General features: G+C 47.0%; 1 protein-coding gene across 3 annotated transcripts in view; it reads left to right on the plus strand.

The window, feature by feature from the left end:
- PSMD13 (proteasome 26S subunit, non-ATPase 13) overlaps positions 1-20,343 on the plus strand; it is a 377,179-nt gene that overhangs the window by 93,794 nt on the left and 263,042 nt on the right. For all 3 annotated transcript variants that reach the window (XM_069623910.1, XM_069623909.1, XM_069623911.1), the window contains exons 7-9: positions 13,552-13,723; positions 14,290-14,369; positions 14,814-14,939. In XM_069623910.1, coding sequence (XP_069480011.1) covers positions 13,552-13,723; positions 14,290-14,369; positions 14,814-14,939 — 378 coding nt within the window. The remainder of the gene's footprint in view (positions 1-13,551; positions 13,724-14,289; positions 14,370-14,813; positions 14,940-20,343) is intronic.

The raw sequence follows: 20,343 nt of genomic DNA on the forward strand, positions 1-20,343 counted from the left end.
AAAATGAGTATGAGATGCAAGAGGAAATAAGTTGGATAAGGCGAGGCTGGAGTGACAGTAGAAACTTCAGGAGAGTTAGTGATAGACTCACTTTCATGCCGGCTCTGGCAGTCTTCGGATCAGTAGCTGTGGCAACAGGTAACAATTTGTCTGTGGATGGATCATCGTTGGGGACCCAGGGCTGTGGCTGTCCAGGCCCTGACTGGGACAGACGGGAGCCTTCGGAGTTGGGTCTTGGGAGGCGGGCTTTGTGCAGGAACCCAGACCATCTGCATGCCTTTACTCGTGAATCCCACCAAACACAAAACCAACAAAGGGACCAAACTTGGTTTGGCGCACAGAGTACATCTGAAGGACCTTTCCACAAAGAAATGGCAAAAAAGACCAGGGCAATTTTGACAGAAATGGCACCCTTAGGTGTTTTACTGCAGCTGCAAACGTAGCCTGCAGTAAAAGCACACCACGGTAGTTAAAAGTAAACCACTGCCACCAGCCATTCATCAAGGAAAGGGTAAGATAAAAAATGTTACATGCAAAGCTAGACAAAGGGGATGCTAAGTAACCCCTCCAGCACCCTATTGTAAGATGGTGTGTGCTGGGTCTAGACAGTTATAAATGTAAGTAAAGTCAATTTAACTTCACTGCTCTTGGAAACAGTAGTTTATCCAAGAAAAGGTATTTAAACCTTTGGGGAAATCAACTTCCCTGTGCCACTGCACTGAAGGTGCTGTGTGACACAATGTAAAATATGATGCCTATGGAGTTTCAGACTCCACAACCTAAAGAAACCGTGCTAAAACCATAGCAAAAATACATGAGAAAGTGGGGGGGAAAAGGGTCTCACTCTCTACAGAAGTCCTCAAAATCCAGCAAAGTTGCTTTGTGTCTCTAAGGTAGAGAGGAATTGGCACATTTCTGGGAATCCTCCCTGAGAAATCCAAACAAGGGTACTGCCACTGAGGCCTATAGAACCAGAACTGCCCTGGGAGTCTGTAGTATTGGACATATGGGGACCATTGCATGACGGGTGTAATAGGAAGAAATGGGTTCTAGTTATGATGTATTTGTATTTAAATTGGTGGAAGTTGCAAGTGTATTTTGAGGCGACTCAAAAGCAGTGATGCTTTTTCGATGTTCCAAAGAGCAGGTTTTCCATCAAGAATCTTAACCGATAATGGGATACAGCTGACATCACAGGAGATGGAGTCCCTTCTCAAACAAATTGGGGTCCAACATACCAAAACATCACTCTACCACCCATAAATAAACAGCTGTGAAAAGCTTTCAAATTACCCTATGTGCTGGCCCCTCGTTCAAGCAAGCCATTACCCCCCCCCGAATGGGAAGGAGGAGGGGGGGGTTATGTGGATTGGAACTGAGAAGAAATTTATTAGAAGGTATGTAGTCAAGCAGAAAAGATGAAAGGTGGATATAAATTAAAGTGTCAAGAATCTGGAAATGCTTATAGGGCAGAGAGTTAGTAAAGAGTGGGGTGGTACTCAAGGGTGAAAGCAGATCATTTTTTGGGTCCATAAAGTGATAGAAGTCCTAAATGCAGTTACTGAAGATGGTAGTGTGGCGCAAGAGCAAGGCGTCCGTAATGCAGAGAAAATATGTAGCGCACAGACATGGGTAGGGGAGAGATGTTATGTTAACCTATGTTACCAGTATGTGTCTAATTTGACATTCTTTTCTAATCTCATGAAAACAGAACATATCACCACCAGAAGTCAGCTGTTTCCTATCAACAGCTACATTGGATCATGAAGATTCTAGGGTGATAATTGATAACTGAAATAAGACTGGCAAAGCACTCATGGTGGCACTGTAGTCTGTGCAATTAAGCTAGCTATAAAAGGTCCAGCACCTGTGTCTGAGGGCAGGGAGCCAGTCTAAAATACTATGAACTTGGCAGCCTGGCTTCTAAGGTGATAGAATTTGGATACTTAAAACTTCCTAGTTGCATGGAATTAATTTGTGAGGTTCAAAAACCAAACACAATACATTTCTATTTCTTTAAATGCAAAAGGAAGCCGCTCAATCCTATTGATTTATCACCAGTAGACAATCGTGTTACTTATAGACTCGGTTTGAAGTATTAATTCAAAGTACATTTAGTAGCATTAGCAATATAAACCACCTTCCAACATAATATCTTGGTGGAAAGTACCAATGATGGTACTTCATGGTAAACCATTCCCCATCCAGGCTAGGATCTAAACCCAGCACTCTCAATAGACTAACCTTTTTTGTTTAGTATACACAAAAATCAGGTCCGTCTTGGAACTCCTTCCTGCTTTTCGTCCAAATTAATTTCAGATTTTCTTGTGAACCAGTCTGTAGAATTGCCCGTTTTTGTTCAAAGACGCAAAAGTAATCTGGAAGAGACCCCCTTCACTCTGGAGGTGCACAGAGCAATAATTGAAATGGATTGTGTCCTCCCACGTATTACTCATCTTTGATACTTGTTGTCTAGCTTTAGCTGCTTCAGAAAATATTTTCGGCAGAGGGCACTGTGCGTCCATGTTCCTTGAAGGCCTCCGTCAAGGATGTCATCAAAGGCATATATAGCACGCACAGTGCCCGTTGGCCTCAGTTCTGTTTTCCCCTGACAGATTCGAGCAAAAGTCAGTGCTGTTAGGGAGAATTCTCATAAATGTGCTAATTACCTTGGAGACCCCGAGCAACTTTGCTGGATTTTGAGGACTTGGATTTTTTTTTTTTTTTTTATAACCTGGAGAGTGTGAGCCTTTTTTCCCACTCATGTGTGTTTTACTGTGTTCTTTGATTGTGGAGTTTTGGACAACTCCATAGGTATCATCTTTTCATGTCTGTCACACAGCACCTTCAGTGCAGTGACACAGGGAAACTTTTTAGGCTGTCCCAAGGTTTAAATACTTTCTCTGAGATAAACGACTGTTTCCCAGAGAAAGTGAAATTGACTTTACTAGTCTTTTTAAATTCCTAGACCCTAACTTACAATAGTGTTGGAGGGGTTACTTAGTATCCCCTATATCTAGAAACTCATGTAGCAGTCAAATACTACCCTTTCCTCTCGAAATGGCTGGTGGCAGTGGTTTTACAACTACCATGATTTTTATCGACAGCGAACACCGGTAGCGGTAAATCACGGGAGCCATGTTTTGCAAGATGGCGTCTGAGCCCCCTTTAAGTAGGTGGCGGTCGTCTTTTTTCGCTATTTCTTTTTGGAAAGGTCCTTCTAGTGTTTGTCTCTGCGCACCAAACCAGGTTTGGTCCCTTTGTTCCTACGCCTTTGGCAGGCATCAGGACTGAAGACCACCTCTGGCGCCCGAGTGTCTTGAGTGGGCAGGAAGTGAGGGAGGTGACCGAAACTCCCTGTGCTTAGTCTCCTAGGAGACCCAAATGCACTCTGCTGTGATTGGCTGACTGTCCGGCAATTGCAGCGACCCTGCTGGGTGAGTGGCAGCTAGGCTGGAATGAATGGGTGGAAACTGGATAAAAGGCAAGCCTCTTGGCTTGGAAGGCAGTCGACCACTGGAACGAAAGAACCGAAGACGAGCTGGAAGAGGACGGCTGCTGCAACTCCTGGACCGTTGGTTTGCCCGGTGAAGCCCTGCTGCAGGTCTGAATCGCCAAGTTCATCTCGGCAGATGCCTGTCAAGGACGACTTCTTCCTTTGATTTGGTGGGACCAATCAACTCCTAAGCCACCTGGATACCATTCTCGGAGCTGGATGTATTTTCCTCAGAGTGCTGCAGGAAACCGAATAGCCAGAGAGGACACCAGTTTGTGTGCTTATAGCTACCGGAATTGAAGATTTACCTTTGCCAGCTTTTTGACCAGTCCCATTGCAGTGCAGGAGTCCCCCTGCGTCCTCCCTCTTGTCCCCACGACCGAGGCGAGATCTGCAGGAACAGACTTCTCCAGCTGCATCATTTTCTTCATTATAAGGTACTATGAAAACCTGACCGAGAGAACTTGCTTCACTGCGAAAGTGCTTGAACTTTGGCAACTTGCAGGCCTAGTCAGCTTGTGACCCGACATTTGAATTATTCTTTTAAGAACTACTTCTGAGAACTTTGGCAAAGACTTCCTGTGCACAGGATGAATCTGCACATGAAAGTAAGCATCCTTGTGGTCCAGAGACACCAACCAATCCTGAAGTTGAAGGGTCTTGAGGACTCGAAAGAGTGACAATCTTGAACTTGTCCTTCCTGAGAAGTTTGTTCAACCAACGCAAGTCCATAATGGGTGTCAATCCCTTTCTTTCTTTGGGATAAAAAATAAGGGGAATACCATCCCATGTTCCTCTCCGCTACAGGCACCAATTCTATAGCGCCTTTCTCCTGCAGGCTCAAGATTTCCTACGCAAGGAGCAGATCCGGAAGCTTCAGAGTTTCCCTGGTGGATTGTCGTGAGGCCGCTGAAGGAAGGGAAGGCAGTAGCCTTGGGCAATGGTATCCAGAACCCACGCATCTGAAGTAATGGCATGCCATTTTTCGAAATGCTGAGACAGTCTGCTCCCAACCAGCGAACCATGGGACATGGTCTCATGACTGTTTGGCTGCAGCAGTGCTTGAAGGTAAAGAGGCAGCTGCCTGAGCGGCTTTGGCACAACGATTTCCCTGACCGCAACTGGTACTTTTTCGCTAGCCTCTTTGACTTGCGGCCCCTCTGGTTCCACCAAAGGAGTAGTAACGAAAGAAACCTCCCCTCCACTGCTGTCCCCTAGGACGAAAGGCAGAGGTTGACGCACCGCTGCGAGTAAAGATTTCACCGCAGCTTTTGAGGTTTGTAACCTCTCAAGGCTCTCGTCGGCCTTGCTGCCCAACAAATGTGCGCATGTTGAGAAGACGGGCCTGCACATCCGGAGAAAACCCCGACTTCCACAAATCTGCGTATAACTGTGCTCGCAGCCATGGATCGGCTAACAGTCGGCCGTATCCAAACCCGACAGAAGGGATTCACACATGGCATCCTTGCTGTCCTGCACGAGAGCAAGGAACCCATCCATTTCTTCCCCCTCGGGAATATGCTAAGGCGCCAACGAAACACAATTCCAGAGTGTGTGAAAACCTTGCCAAGGCACACATGGATTTGGTTGATTTCAGGGCCATGCTCCCAGCAGAAAATACCTTCCGGGCCCATCCGTCGAAGCGCTTGTCGTCCCTATCCGGAGGGATGGTAGGATACGCCGCCTGCCTCTAGGTGGCCGTAGCTGCCTGAACCACCAAACTCTCGGGAGTGGGGTGAGTGGGTAGGTAGCTAGGGTATCTACCGAAAGGGTGGTATTTCTTGGTCAAAGATTTCTTCACAGCCGGAGGAGATTCCGGGGACTGCCAAGCAGCTGCCACCCTTTTCTGCAAGGTAAGATGAAATGGCAAATCCGGGTCAGAGGACGGACCTTGATCTAAAATGTCTGTTATATCATCCTGCACAAAGTCTTCAGGAGGACTGGACTAGCCCAGATACTCTGAGAACCTCGCCTTGAGCCTCCTGTACGAAGACTCCGGATGAGCCCCAGGCTCAGGCCTACTGAATTCCACTACCGGAGAAGTGTCCAACCCACTGGCATCATGGAGGGTCTGCCGCAACTCCATCCAACTGATCGTCACCAGAAAAAAGTGGAGCATTAAGGTCACCAGGTTCCTCGACCTCGGACCTTTCCTTTTCATAAGTATCATCCAGAGGGAGTTGAAACCCAGGTCTGGGGACATAAGAGGGCCTGAAAGCCAAAACCAGCCTCAGACTTCGGTGTAGACTTCTGTGGAGGATCCGCGATATCCGGGTACTCGAATGGCAAATTGCAAGAAAAAATCCTAGAAGGCATCGAAGGGTTCGTCGAGAGCATCGACAACCTCGATGTCGCGATCGCCGAAGGCGCTGACTGCACCGTGGGCTGATACAACGGCAAAGCGTGGACGTCTGAATCGGATGGACACAGCGCCAAACGACGCAGGCCTCAAGCCCTCAATAGGTTGCTGCGGTCTTGCTGGAGACTAGTACCGAGACCTAGACACATCTCTTCCGACTCTTCGAATCCTTGTCTGAACGGGACCTCAAAGGGTCCCCATGCGAGTCGCGTTGTGTACACGAGCCTCAAGGCGTGCAAGCCACAGTACGAGACGGATCCTGGCCAGCTTCTTCAGAAGGCACGACCGAACCTGTGCCCTGCGATTTGGAAAATCGCTAACATGGATTGTTTAAACGCTGCCTGTTCCTCCGGAGTCGAGGACTTCGTAGGGCACGCTACCTTCCTCGAGGCACCATCCTCTGAGGACAGGGAAGGCGACTGGTGACGGCGCTTCCTAGAGTGCCGGGAATAGGACGAGTGGCAGGAACCACTCTGGGACTGAGATGCCTGGGACCCCTTCCGACGCGGAGAGTCCGTGACTTAAGGGCTTGGAGCCCCTACCTACCTGGAGCTTCCCCTTCCGCTCCCGCAAGGCCTTGGCAGTCGGCGACTGGCATTTCGGGCAGTAGTCTGTCGTACGACTCGCCCAGGCACCACAAACAAATGCGATGGGGGTCGGTGAGCGACCTCTTCGACTTGCAGTCCTGGCAGGTCTTGAAGCCAGACCGCGGAGTCGGAGGGGTCGAAGAGAAAGACATCGTAATGATTAACACATGAGACGCACCAAGTCTCATGAAGTTAACACTTTTGCAGAAAAAACGGAACTGAGGCTACGAGCGCCGTGCGTCCCATTTATAACATCCTGTGACGTCGTCCTCGACGGAAGCCTTCGAGGGACATTGACCCGACGCCATCAATGCAGGACGCCCTCTGTTGAAAAAGATTCCGGAGTGCACAGCTGTGGACATTACATGTCAAAAATGTGGAATACATTGGACACAATCCATTCGAACTGTAAATTAAAGATACAAAGAAACTGAGTGGTCCGACAAAAGAAAATTGCCCAGTCGAAATTTTCTGAATTGTCAAACGCATGTAGAAGTGGTGGGATGAGAAAGAAACAGATGCAAGATTTGAACTGATCTAGGCAGAGGGAAACCTGGATGTGGGAGCTATCTTTGAACTTTGAAATAAGTAGTACTGTGCTTGAAACTACATTTACCAAGAGGCCTTGGTGGAGAGAAAGTGACGTTTGAGGAAAGAAGGTTGAAGTGGTCATGCCAAGGTAAGAGCAAAAGCCTCACAGTTGAAAGTCTTTGACAGCGGAAAGTGAAAGGAGGCTTGAGCCTGACGGAGGGAAGCCTATGAAGGTGTGATTGAAGCTTGGGGATGGGAACCCCCACACATTGTGATTGAAAGGTTTAATCCCGGCAGAGGGAAAGGGAATTTTGTACTAATTTTTGGTAACAAGTAGGAAATTAACTTTTGAACTGTATTACAAGCTAAAAAGTAACCTGGGCTGGAGTTAAGAGAAAGCTGAGAGAGCCAGCGGATAAACTAGTGTTTTTCGTGGAAGACCAAGTGGGCTCTGGAAACGAAACCGCATCCTTGTGTCCGAAGCCAGAGTGTGTCGCAAGGTCCAAGTGTGCCACCTTAACCCGTGCTACAAAATGTGTAGAAGGGAGTACTCTCCCATACTGACATCTTTTGAACGCTGATTTTTCTTTTTGCATTAAACATTCCCTTTACACATTTATTGTATTAGTGAGAGGACCGGAATTAGGTTTATTAGTATAGGCCATTTTATTTTGACTAAGGACTGACTAGGATTGTATTTTCTTTTTGTTGATGGTCGAATACTCCCATCTTAGTCGTAGGGCAAGATGGGAATTTTCCAGCCCCTTTTTAAACCATCAATAAAGGTTTTGAAACTTGCAGATCTTGTGTCTGTCTACTTGCGATACCATGCCTCCTTCACAAGGGACACTTCCTAAGGCTCTGAAGAGCTGGATCTTCGCAAAGGCTTCAAGACTAGTTTATCCATGGGCCGAAGCACCCCTGAAGGTCTTCAAAGATCAAGCAGAGGAGCAGAGATGAACACTGGAGGGGTTGGTGGTCCACTGCAGAAGTCATCTGGTCATCAACAGACTGCTAATTTTTTTTTGATCTGAAGAATGGCTGCAGGAGTCGTCCGCTTATCCAAAACTGGGGCTGAAAGCCAGTCCAAGCCCAACAATGTTAAGGATTTGCACTATTCAAACAGTCATTTGTTCAATTAGAGGCAGCTGCTTGTTTCACATCCACCCCAGTAGCAGACTTTCTGGCCCCTGTGATGTGGACTGGGGCTAGACTGTCCCAGCCCCCTTCCTATGCCACACATAAAGGCTCACTAACCCGACAAAAGCGGCAGCTTTGCCGAGCAAGTGGATGACTTTTATAAGGACTTTCCTGACCCGAGAAGGCAGGAAGAAGGGCAAACTACAATATGGCCAAAGCATAAGCCAAAATCCTGTGGCACTGTTGTTTTAGGGCACCAGCCACATATTGTAGCTGAAATGCCATTTTGCTAATGGGAGCGAAATGGCATTTCAGTTACTTTGAATGGAAGTAAAAAGGCACAAGTTAATAGAATGGATCACAAATACTTTCTTAGGCAGTGCAAATAGTTTCAGTTCCCTAGAGGACTCGATTCAGTTCAATAGGCCTAGACCAAAGTCAATGGGCTAGTGTCTTGGATAGGAAAGGGTAGTTCTTGTAGTAAACTGTAAAGTCTTTGCCAAAATTCTCAGAAGTAGTTTGTACGAAAAAGAATCATATGTTGGGTCACAAGCTGATTAGGCCTGTAAATTGGGAAAGTTTCACCAACTTACACAGTGAGAGGTAAGTTCTCTCAATTGGGTTGGCACAGTACCTTTTAGTATGAAGAAAAAGATGCCGCTGAAGACGTTGGTACCTGGCAGTTCCTGCAGATCTCACTGTTCATGGATGGGGGAGGGGGGCAAACAAGCTGGCAAAATGGAAGATCTTCGGTTCGAGTAGCTGTAGTCAAGCACGCAAGCTGGTGTCCTTCCCCCTGGTTAAACCTAACCAGTTCCAAGAATGGTATCCAGGTGGCTTACGAGTTGATTGGTCCCACCAACTCTAAGGAAGAATTCGTCCTTGAAGGGGCTTCTCTGTCGAGATGAACTTGTCGATTCGGACCTGCAGCAGGGCTTCACCAGGCAAACCAACGGTTCAGGAGTTGCAGCAGCCGTCCTTTTCCAGCTAGTCTTCGGTTCTTTCGTTCCAGTGGTTGACTCTGCTTTCCAGTCCAAGAGACTCGCCTTTTTAACAGTTTTCTCCCTTTCATTCCAGCCTAGCTGCTACTCGCCCAGCAGGGTGGCTGTCCTTGGCAGGCAGTCAGCCAGCCAATCACGCCAGAGTGCATTTGGGTCTCGTAGGAGACTAAGCACGGAGTTTTGGGCACCTCCTTCACTCCCCGCCCACTCGGGCACCAGAAGCGGTCTTCAGTCCTGAAGCCAGCCAAAGGCGTACGGACAAGGGGACCAAACCTGGTTTGGCACGCAGAGACCAACTCTAGAAGGACCTTTCCTAAAAAAAACGGTGAAAAAAGATGACCGAGACCTGTTTAAACAAAGGAGTTTAAGGCGCCATCTTGAAAAACATGGCTCCCGCGTTTTTTAGATACCAGTGTTCGCGGTCCGAAAAAATCATGGTAGTTTGTTGTAAAACGACTGCCACTAGCCATTTTGATAGGAAAGGTTAGCATTTGACTGCAACATGAGTTTCTAGACACGGGGGATACTAGGTAACCCCTCCAGCACTCTATAGGAAGATGGTGTGTGCTGGCTCTAGGAATTTAAAAAGACTAGTAAAGTCAATTTAACCTTACATTCTCTTAGAAACAGTTTATCCCAGAGAAGGTATTTAAACCTTTTGGATGTCGAAAGACATCCCTATGTTTCTGCACTAAGGGTGCTGTGTAACACACATGTAAAGATGTCTATGGAGTTATCTTAAAACTCCATAATCAAAGAGCAAAACGCACATCAAAATACATGAGTAGGGGAAAAAAGGCTCACACTCTTTCCAGGTAAAAAAAATCAAGTCCTCAAAATCCAGCAAAGTTGCTGGGTCTCTAAGGTGAAGGGAATTGGCACATTTATGAGAAGTCTCCCTAACGCAGATCTAGATCAGATGCAGCTTTCGGACAGGCGGTTCTTAGAAGCCTATTTGCTTAGATGGTCTCCTTTCCACCCTGGGGCTGCACTCTGTTGTAATTGGCCATGCAGTATGGAGGCAAGGGGACGGGATGAAAGAGTAATTATAAGTTACTTGCAGTAGTGACTAAGTCCTTGGTCCCCTTTCCTCATACGTTCCACCATCCCCCGCTCCCTTATAAAACTGGTGTCATTAGGCAATGTTAATCTATTGTCGCTGCGCCTCTGGGGACTGAGGTGTGGTGCCGGAGGGTGGAGTCAGGCCAGCGCATGCTGCCAGGGCTGCACCCCTGCGTGCCTCTAAATTTTAAAGGGGATGTTTTTTCTGGTGAAAAAGGTTCTGTCTCCCGTCCCTAGGAAAGGACGTCATGCAGAATGGAGGAAAGGGGACTAAGAGTATGTTAGTCACTATGGTGAGTAACTTTCAGTTTATTGCACAATACTCTACAGTAGTCGAAATTCAGATTTCATCAGGAGCTAAAACTAGCTCCTCTGTATCGGCTTGTAGGCAGGAGCTACCACTAGAGAACCAATAGCTAGTACATGGTGGTTTGCAGATCTAACTTAACTGTGTGTCCATTATATACAATACATGATTTAAATGCTTCTTTATACACATTCCCAAATACAGATGTCCCATAGGTCTGTTTGTATGGCACCAAGCCTCTGGAGCCAAAAGTAGCTGCTGGGAGCTTTTGATACCAAGCTAACCAGGCTCCCCGGGGATAGAAGCAGAGCTAAATGGCTCCCGACAATTTCGAAAACCTGTAGTACAAATGTTTGCTACCGCCAATGGGTTCACTTAATAGAGCTCATCAAATAGATTAAAGATGTATTGCAGATAAATGATCAATTACAAGATGCGAACCAGACACAAGTACACTATCCCTTATTTCAGATGTCCAGCTCTAAGATGTATGGGGCCTCGTGCCTATAAGTAAGGGGTTCCAGCACAAGGTTTATCGTAGGTATGACTTCTCTAAAAGGATACAATGGGATTGTGGTGGGGGAGATTATTTTCAAACAAATTAAAGTGCAATAATTTACCAGATCAGTTCTCCTCTCTTCAGTTACAAGGCTAACCCAGGGGCAGGATACTCAGTCCAGGTTCTACGACCAAAGGTGAGGGAGTTGGGGGACAAAGGGGGTTGGTCTCCATGTTATGCTATGGACAACAGGGCAGAGGGTGACGGGCATATGTATGTTTACTTACCTCCCCCGACTTTGATTTTCACAGAGATCACAATGGGTGGGATGGGGGTCTCTGGGGGCATGGGCTTCTGTCCTTTGTTCCAATGAGAGGTGCCCAGAGGTTGCATGTTCAGGGATTCTTCCATCTGGTGCAACTGCAAGATTCAATCCCTGCCAGCGAGGAACTAGATTTGAACGATGCAGGACAAGTAACAGGATGGAGGAAGGAGAGTTCCAGCGAGTATCAGTTTTCAGATGTCGACGGGCATCCTTCCAGTTGTGGTCCAGAAGCTGGTTCAGGACAGATTCCCTTGAAGATGGGAAGCTGATATTTCGGGAAAATTTGACTTGTGGATCTAGCTGGCGACCACCAAAGTTCCGGGCTTTAATGTGGAACAGCAACAGTTCTGGGCACTTCGTAAGGCTCTGAAGTGCTGGATTCTTGAAGGTGTTTATTAGTTGGACCCCACTAGGCCTAGGAGCAGGCTTTGGCCAGACCCTGGAGGGGATTCTAGGCCCCTTCAGGAGTAGTCCTAAGGTCAACTGGCTGCTTTCTTTGAGGGATTCTTGGCTCCAGCGTAGATCTGAAGAATGGCTGCAGGAGCCATTCTCTTATTCAAAACCTGAGCTGGTAGCATTTCCAAGACCACAAATGGTAAGGATCTGCACCTTTCAAACAGCCAGTAGTTGTCCAAAAAGAGACTAATACTGATTTCAGATCACCAGTAGACTTTCTGGCACCAGTGATGTGGACTGGCACTGGACAGTCCATTCCCCTTCTACGGACGCATGCCCACAAAAGCAGCCGCTTTACCGGGCACATGCATGGCTTTAGAAGGATGTTCCTGACCTGAGAAGGCAAGAAGAAGGCCAAACTCCAATGTGGCCAATAACAAGCAACAATCTCATGGCCCAGCCATTGTAGGGCACTAGCAACAATTTGTAGCCGTACGTGGGGAAATGCAAATGCGCACACCAAAGACAATGCTAAAACAGTACAGATGTAACTGCTTGCTGCCACCAGCTTGTCTTTAGTCGCATATATGAATAACCAAAAATACCATGTGTAGAAAGCTAGGGTGATGTATTCCAATTGCACTGCATTGTAAGGTGCTTTGTGCGATGTAAAAATGCAAGAATTCAAAAGGGAAACAGTTTGTCAGTGCCGATAGTCTGAAGCACTTGATCAGCATCCCCATAACATATGAGCAAAAGGCAAGCAAAATTGAAGGTTTTACTTCCTTTATGAAAGTCAGTACAGGATCTAAAACTGAGAAAAAAAAAATGGGTTTCCGTGGGAAACTTTGGAGGGGGGGGAGTTGAGAAATAAAAATCTTTCTCAACAGTGTAGCATTACCAAACTGCAATCTTTGCTACCAAACTTCCCTTTCCCTTTGTTTCATATGAGGAATACTTTCAAGCCACAAAAAGGCAGATCCTGACCCTTGAGTTGTCCACCCATCTGTCAAGCCCAATACTTAGCTTCTAGCAAGCATTGACTGCCACCCAACTCCATCCTTAACTTACTGTGGCCTGTGCCTATTTGTTGTTACCACTTTGCTGCTCTAATACTTGCAGCCCAAATGCAATAAAAAGAAATGCCCAAACCAGCAACTTGCAGTACCTCCTCTCTGGGTTCCGAAAGCATTTGCCTGAAACCCAGCAGCTCCTACTAGGTCTCCTTAACCTCATGGGCCTTCCTCATTACAAATAACATCCACCCACCCATCGAATTCAATGATAGTTGTGATTTTTCAATTGAATCCAATGGATTTCCACAGGGAGAAAGGAGCATGCATTCTTTTTGGCACAATAGCTTGTGGGAGGAGTGAACCCTTAAGCTGTCCAGTGCAACCCCTCCCTCAAACCCCATACTTTGCTTCTGAAACGCAACCGTTCCTATGATGTCTCCTTACCTTGTGGGACTGCCTCCTTACAAATGGAACTCCTCTGTTCAATGATGGGTGTTATTTTAATTTGTTTAACCATCCAATGGCAAGGAAGTATTGCCTTTCCACGGCGTGAAATGTGTGTGCGCCTCATACCATTTAGGTACAACAGCTTGTGGGACGGCTGTAAAGAGTGCACAAAATCGCACACCAGCTTCACTGTTCCCACCTAAAAAAAAAAAAGGGGCTTAAATACACCACTTCAAATCTTAACTAGAGTCCTTATGGTATGCATCTCCTTGACTATTGGCCATAGTGTGCTTGTGCGTGGACTGGAGTGGTGGGTGAGCATGGACCTGCTTTGCCACTTGTCGATTCCGTTTCTCAAATGGCAAACTTTTACTTCTCCCTTTAGGAGATAATTGAAGATGTTGATGAGATGCTAAAGAATCTGGCAGGCGTCACTTCTGTACACAGCCGCTTCTATGACCTCTCCAGCAAATACTACCAGACAATTGGAAACCATGCTTCATACTACAAGGATGCCCTGCGTTTCTTGGGCTGCATCGATGTGAAGGACCTTCCAGGTAACAGAAGTCGGCAGCGCAGCAAGCTCAAACCAGCACTACTTGTGTGCCTTCAACAGTGTAGGCTTTCTTATTGAAATCACTTTCACTCACACAGCTCCACCCTCTCTACCTCTAATGTAGACAATCAGTCCTTTTTTAAACTACTCCCCAAATGTACATTCCTTTTTAGTTGAGCCACACACCTAACTCAATACACACTTTAATGGTTGGGCATAACCATGGGAGCCAGAGGCGGTTTGTGTTGGAAGTCCAATGTGGGTGCTCATTGGGTGGGTGCTAAAGGTGTGCAGTGGGGAAGATGGATTGTGTCACACAAGCACAGTAGTGAGCTAGCACCATAGGGTTTTAAATAGGGATAGAAGGGAAAAGGGGGGCACAAGCCTGGCGGGGTATATGGTGGCAGGGTGCTAGGACTTGGTTGACATTCATTGCTGTAGATGAACAGTTGTCGGAGGAAGCATGTTGGGAAATGGGTTCATGCATGCTATGTGCCAAGGTGGTTGGTGGGTTCACATGATTGGGTGCATGGTAAGTCCCTGATGATGTCCTGTTCTTATTCTTAGTGTCTGAGCAGCAGGAGAGGGCTTTCACTCTGGGCCTTGCTGGTCTCCTGGGGGAAGGAGTTTACAACTTTGGCGAATTGGTAAGTCATTGGGTAGTTTATTGCTGTCCTCTTATTCCATTGTCCTAGGAATACTCCCCAAGAGATGGTTTGGATTTCCTGTCTTTCATTGTTGATGATGATCGGAATAGCGTCTGATTGATTAATGTGAGTGAGATGGATCTGGAATAACCTATGTGGTAAACAATTGTGATTGGAAGAACACACCATTTGTAGCTCCAGAGCCCTCATTGCTGTCTTGTCCTTTCCATGTTCTTGCCCCGTTGCCGGTATCCTTGACTGGGCGATACTGCGTGGTTGGTTTGTCTTCTACTAGTAGCATTTTCCCATCTCAGGAAGAAGTTTGTATCTGGGCTTTATTCTGCCAGTGGGACGCCTGTTGTTCCTGTGCAGTACTTCTTGGAAAAGGAAAGCTGATTTTGTTTCAGTCTCCTGTCTCACCCGCAGAACTGACTTGTTTTCCAGCTCATGCACCCTGTTTTGGAATCTCTTCGCACGACGGACAGGCAGTGGCTGATAGACACACTCTATGCCTTCAACAGTGGCAATGTTGAGAAGTTCCGAGCCATGAAGACTGCCTGGGGCCAGCAGGTAAACTTAGGGAGGAAGGGATTGGGGGCTGTGGGGGTGTTGCTGTGCGGAGGTCAGCTGCTGGGTTTTGGGCTTTGGTGGAGGAGTAAAATCTGAATTAATCTTGTAGCCCCTGGGACCTGAATGGAGGCAGATGAACAGCAGGGGGTTCCTTTTTGCATGGCAATGAGAATCCTAGGCTGCCTCTCACTTTTATTCCAGTTTGTTTAGTCTATCGTTATTAGGGTTTGTTACTGAATTGCCTTTATTTTTCATTTTTTTTTCTATTCTTGAAATCCCAGTTTACTGGGCCAGTGTTTTTTTTTTTTTTTTTTTAAATGTATTATTTTTCTTTGCTTTTTTTTTGTCAGCCCGGTGGATTTCTTTGCTGGAAGGTGCAGTGCCACTGGTCTGTCGCCTTATTCATGTCCTTGGAGCAGCTCAACACTGGTAGTCTCCACTCTCCTTTCCCACAGCCCTTTTAGCCTTGTCAGTCTACCTGTAACCAAAGGCTACTTTATTGTTAAAAGGCTAAGAATAAAGTTCTAGAAGAGGAGTTATACCTAGTTTGCATTGTTTTTCACTATCTGATGCTTGGGGGTGAACTTGACATAGCAGTGCTTTCAAGGGGGAAGCAGGGTGCCAAATCGATACGGTGCACACAATATTAAGCAATAAGGGAATGTATGCACACTGAGTAAAAATAGTTTTACATAGTCCGTATTAGAAATGAAGTATGTTTCATACGAGCAGTTTTATTTATTTTTTTAGGAATTGTGTTAAATGTGGTGACCTCTGCAGACGTTAGTTGGAAACTTGGAATGTCTTGTTCTTAAAACGGGGTTTAGTGTTAGAAATGAAAAAAAGCCAGTGCCTTCCTGTGGTGCAAAATCAGGCCATTACTGGGGTTTTTGTGCTGACTAGTGGCAGTCAGCGCAAGTTGTGGTTGTGCTTCCCTTTCACCCAGTGGTTTACTTTGGGTGCTTTATTGTTCACTGTGCCAAAGGTCAATGATAAGCCCCCTTTTAGAAGAAAGTGCCACTTGCCTTGCTTTCCAGCTTTGGGTGTTCAGGCGGGGCGGTGGCTAGCCACCAGTTAAGCCGGTTAATTGGATAGCAAATGTGCTGTTCTGAGCCCTGGAAGATTTTAACTTGGACTGTCGGTCCTTTTCAATTGAAAGAAGCACTGTTTTATGCCTCCATCTGGTCCTGGAGTGAGGTCTGGGTCATGCAGGCTCCAGCAGTGCTTAACAGTTGGATTACAAGAGCAGAGCCTTCCATCTTCCAGCTGCTTTGGGATGTGTACCAGTGTTTGGAATGGGTCTGATGCAAATACCAATATTTTTTAATTTTTTAAACCTTATTAGTATTTCCAACACAAAACCTAACATAACTTTAAACAACACACATCACATCTCTACTGGCACATTCAAGTAGGAGTTAACACTGCTTTTCATTATCTGCTCGATTTACAGCGAGGCCTCTTTCTCTTATCCACAATGTTCGTACGCTACTCAGTGTAGTTCACCAGGGTGCAGTGTCCAAGCTACCCCCTTGACTCATTTCATCTCTTATTTGCTGAGGTGCCTCTGCTGTTGTCTAGTCAGTCCTCCGGGCCTCTAGGATCGTCTATGCCAACCCCTTTGCTTCCAAACAGGTCTTGCACAAGGGTGTTCCAGGCTAATACCTTGGCCCCACTGTCGCCTTCTCCCCTGTGCAGCACCCTTGTCCACACTGATGTTTCGGCTATCATCCATTTCTGCAGGTTCACCCACCACATCTCTGACTGTCCCATGCTTGTGTTCCACGCCATAGCTATTCAGCGTTTCGTTAATATTGTCATCAAGTCTTTCATTTTTGCCAAGTGCGTCCTCTGTTTACCACCTCTCTGGAACAGGCCCAGCAGGTAGGACTCCATTGACCATGCCCGCATTTGGATTCCCCCCATTCGATGCGCTTTCCCTGATAGTCCCAGAAGTATGTTATCACCGGGCATGACCAGAACATATGCAACATATCCGCCAATTCCACTGCACAGCGCGGGCAACTCTGGGTCTGTCTACTCCCCATGGTTGTCATTCTTTTAGGAGTGAGATATGATCTGTGTATGATAGAGCTGTATCTTTGTGAACCTTGCGTTCCTGGAGACTTTCTTTGCATATCAGAGGGCCCGGCTCCATTCCTCATGCGTAAAGGGTTTCTGGAGCTCTTCCTCTCATCTGGCTTGTGCTTGTAATTGTCATGTTGACGCCCAGTAGCTGTTTATAAAGTCTGGACACTGCCCCACCCCCCGACCCCCTCTCCGAGATATCATACCATGCATCCAGTTCCCCTCCCGCATCATCCACCTCCAGCAAGGTCTCCCATCTCTTACTGATCGTTCAGACCATGTTGTTGAACAATATGTATTGGCTGTTATATATGCCCTGCTCTTCTACCATTGTCAAAGTCCACCCAGTGTCCATCTTGCCACAAGTCTCCAATCTGGGCTACTCCATCTTCCCACTGTGTTCTATAAATTGCCAGAGTGTCAATGGGGGTGTCTACTAATCCCGTCAGAGCAATTTGTCTGGGGTAGGGGTCACTTATCACTTGGAATTTCCACACGCTCCTCCACAGGGCCAGGCCCAGTTTAACCATGTTGGGAGTGTTTTGGATGAGGCGGTGTCTATCCACAGGAGCTCCCTCAAATAATATTGTTGCATTGCCGGCTGAAAAAGTATTAAGTCTTTAGATGTATCTTCACCCATCCACTGTACCACAAATTGAAGTTGTCCCACCAAATATCGTTCGAAGTCCAGCAGCCTGATGCCCCCCGCACCCATTTCATAGTCCCTTTGTAGTCTACTCAGTGCTATCCTGTTTCTGCGTCCATGTGAGGCCTAGGTGTGGGGTCGCTCCCCTCCGGTCTGCCAAGGGAAACAGCGAAGATTTTTCCTTATTTATAGTGATCCCCGACAGTCTAGCGAATGCTTGCAGGGCTTCAAGCAGTGTGTGTATGTGTGTATATATATATATATTCTCTCATCTGGGACAGTGAGCACCCCTGCTCTGTACCCCGTGCAATGGTCCACTCCTCCAAGACGTGCCTGCCTGTCTTCACCCTAGCCTTTGGATCCTTGTATAGGAGCTTAATCCAGCGTAGGTACCCCTCACCTATCCCAAGTGGGCGGGCGCTCTGAGGAGCCAGTCCCAGTTCAGAGCCAAAGGCCTTTATAGCATCCAGTGATGCTACTGCACACTGCCCCCCCTGCACTACTCCTCTCTCTCATTCGTATGGTCTGACATGGTGGAGTCTGTGGAGATTCCACATTGTATTCCGTCCCTGTACAATCCTGTTTGGTCTGGGTGTACCAGTGTGGGTATAACCCGTTTGAGTCGGCTGGCCAGGGCCGCTGTCAGAATTTTGGAATCTTGGTTTATTAGGGGAAATTGGTCTATAGGAGCCGCACTCTAGGTTTCCCTGGTTTTAATATGGGTACAATTATAGATTCCGACATACCCCTTGGCAGCTGTCTCCTCTCAGATGCCTCCTTGTGTTTCTAGCGCACTCGGGGAGTGGGGGGGGCAGACTATCCTTGTATTTCTTGTAGAATTTTCTGGGTAACCCATTGGGTCCCAGGAACTTGCCTGTCTGAAGTTCAGCTATGACCGCCGACAGTTCCTCCACTGTGAGTGGTGCAACTAGCATTTGTGCTTGTTCTTCTGTTAGTTGGGGAAAGTTAATCTCCACCAGCTAGATCTCCCGCCTCTGCCTCCTGGTCCCGGGAGTACAACGTCTCATAGAATCGAGAGAAAACCTTGTTAATGCCTTCCTGGGTCCTGACTTCTCTCTCTGCTCATCTTTAATTGCATCTATCGGTTCCTGCTTGCCCTCTTGTTTAGTTAGCCAGGCTAGAAGCCTGCTGGACTTGTCCCCCTCTGCATGCAGCCTATGTAAATACCTCCCATAATTCAGCGTCCCCAGCCTCTTCCAGATTGCTATACACTGCAGCCTTAGAGTAGTGATCGCCCAGTTCACCTCCCATCCCGCTCGATTGTGCTTCTACCAGTGCCATCTCCCTTTCTACATCCCCCAGATAGGCCAAAATACTTCCCCGGAGTCCTTCAGTCTTCCCTATTGCTGCTCCCCTAACCACCACTTTAAGGGCTTCCCAGACTGTCCCAGTGCTGTCCACACTCACCACATTGTGGTCAAAATAGTAATCCATTGTGCCCTGGATATGCTTCTGGAAGTCCCATCCATCAATGCCTGTCCTCATTCGCCGTGCGAGTACGGGGGCCCTCCTGTATGTGTGCCCATGCCGCAACCAGCGGGGCATGGTCAGATAGTGTTCGTGCGTGAATGTGTATCCCGGTGAATTCCCAAAGTGTCTCCTTGCCCCTTTTTAGGCAAAATCCTGTGCAGTACCCTTAGGGACCACTACACAAGATTACTACCACAAGTGGTAGTACAATTTCACCTTTGGTACAAGCCCGTACTACGCAGAAAAAGTGGTAGCAGTGGCTGAGCAGCCAGACTTATCTGAAGAGCAAATGAGCAGTAGTAGAGATTACACAAAGGACTACAATTACTGTGACTCGAGCAAACACTGACTCAAGGTTTCTGGTTAAAAAGTAAAAGTACATTTATTTTTAGACCATCTCTTCACAAAACACTTCACTTCTATTAAATTAAAACCACACTGTAAATACACTATACACAACCAATTCACCTTGTGCAGAACAATTCAAAGTCACTACCTTTGCATTTGACAGACCGGTGTTGTGAAACAGACATTACCGGGGGTTATTACGCAATCACTTGACAGTAATGACAGTTCGGTCTTACGAAAGAAAAGCGTACCTGCAAGAAGAAACGTTACCATAGTCAAACACACTGGACACATGAATTAACACAAGAAAATTGGGGATAAAAATCATAGGCAATACTTTTGTCAAGGCAGAATCAATATACACTTTGTAAAATGTAGATAAGTCAATAGGCCTGCGCCACTGTCAAGTGGGACAGGGCCCCGATGTCGAGGATCACAAGGTTAGAACAGTTCACGATTCGGGATTGCCAGGAGTACTTGGATATTGCCAAAAGGGAAGGAAGACCAGGGCAAGTCTTGGGTGAGGAGAAAGGGTTCACCCCAATTCCTCGAAGCTGGACACAGTACCTTCTTCGTATGAAGAAAAGCTGGTGTTACGCAGTTGTTCCTGCAGACCCACGGTTCCTGAAGCTTCAGTCCTGGGGACAAGGACGTCGTCTGGAGCGATCTGCACTACCCAGGGATGAAGCCAGCAGCAATGAAGCAACAGTGAATAAAAGGTGCGCTCCTTTAAAACAGGAGAGGCTCTTCAGATGGCAATCCGGACCACTACAGCTGTGTGCAGCGATTTCGACCAAGAGGATACTCTGGCTGTGGAAGGTGAGCTGGTTG

Source organism: Ambystoma mexicanum, chromosome 11, assembly GCF_040938575.1.
Source record: "Ambystoma mexicanum isolate Mex_15411 chromosome 11, UKY_AmexF1_1, whole genome shotgun sequence".
NCBI classification, from domain to species: Eukaryota; Metazoa; Chordata; class Amphibia; order Caudata; family Ambystomatidae; genus Ambystoma; species Ambystoma mexicanum.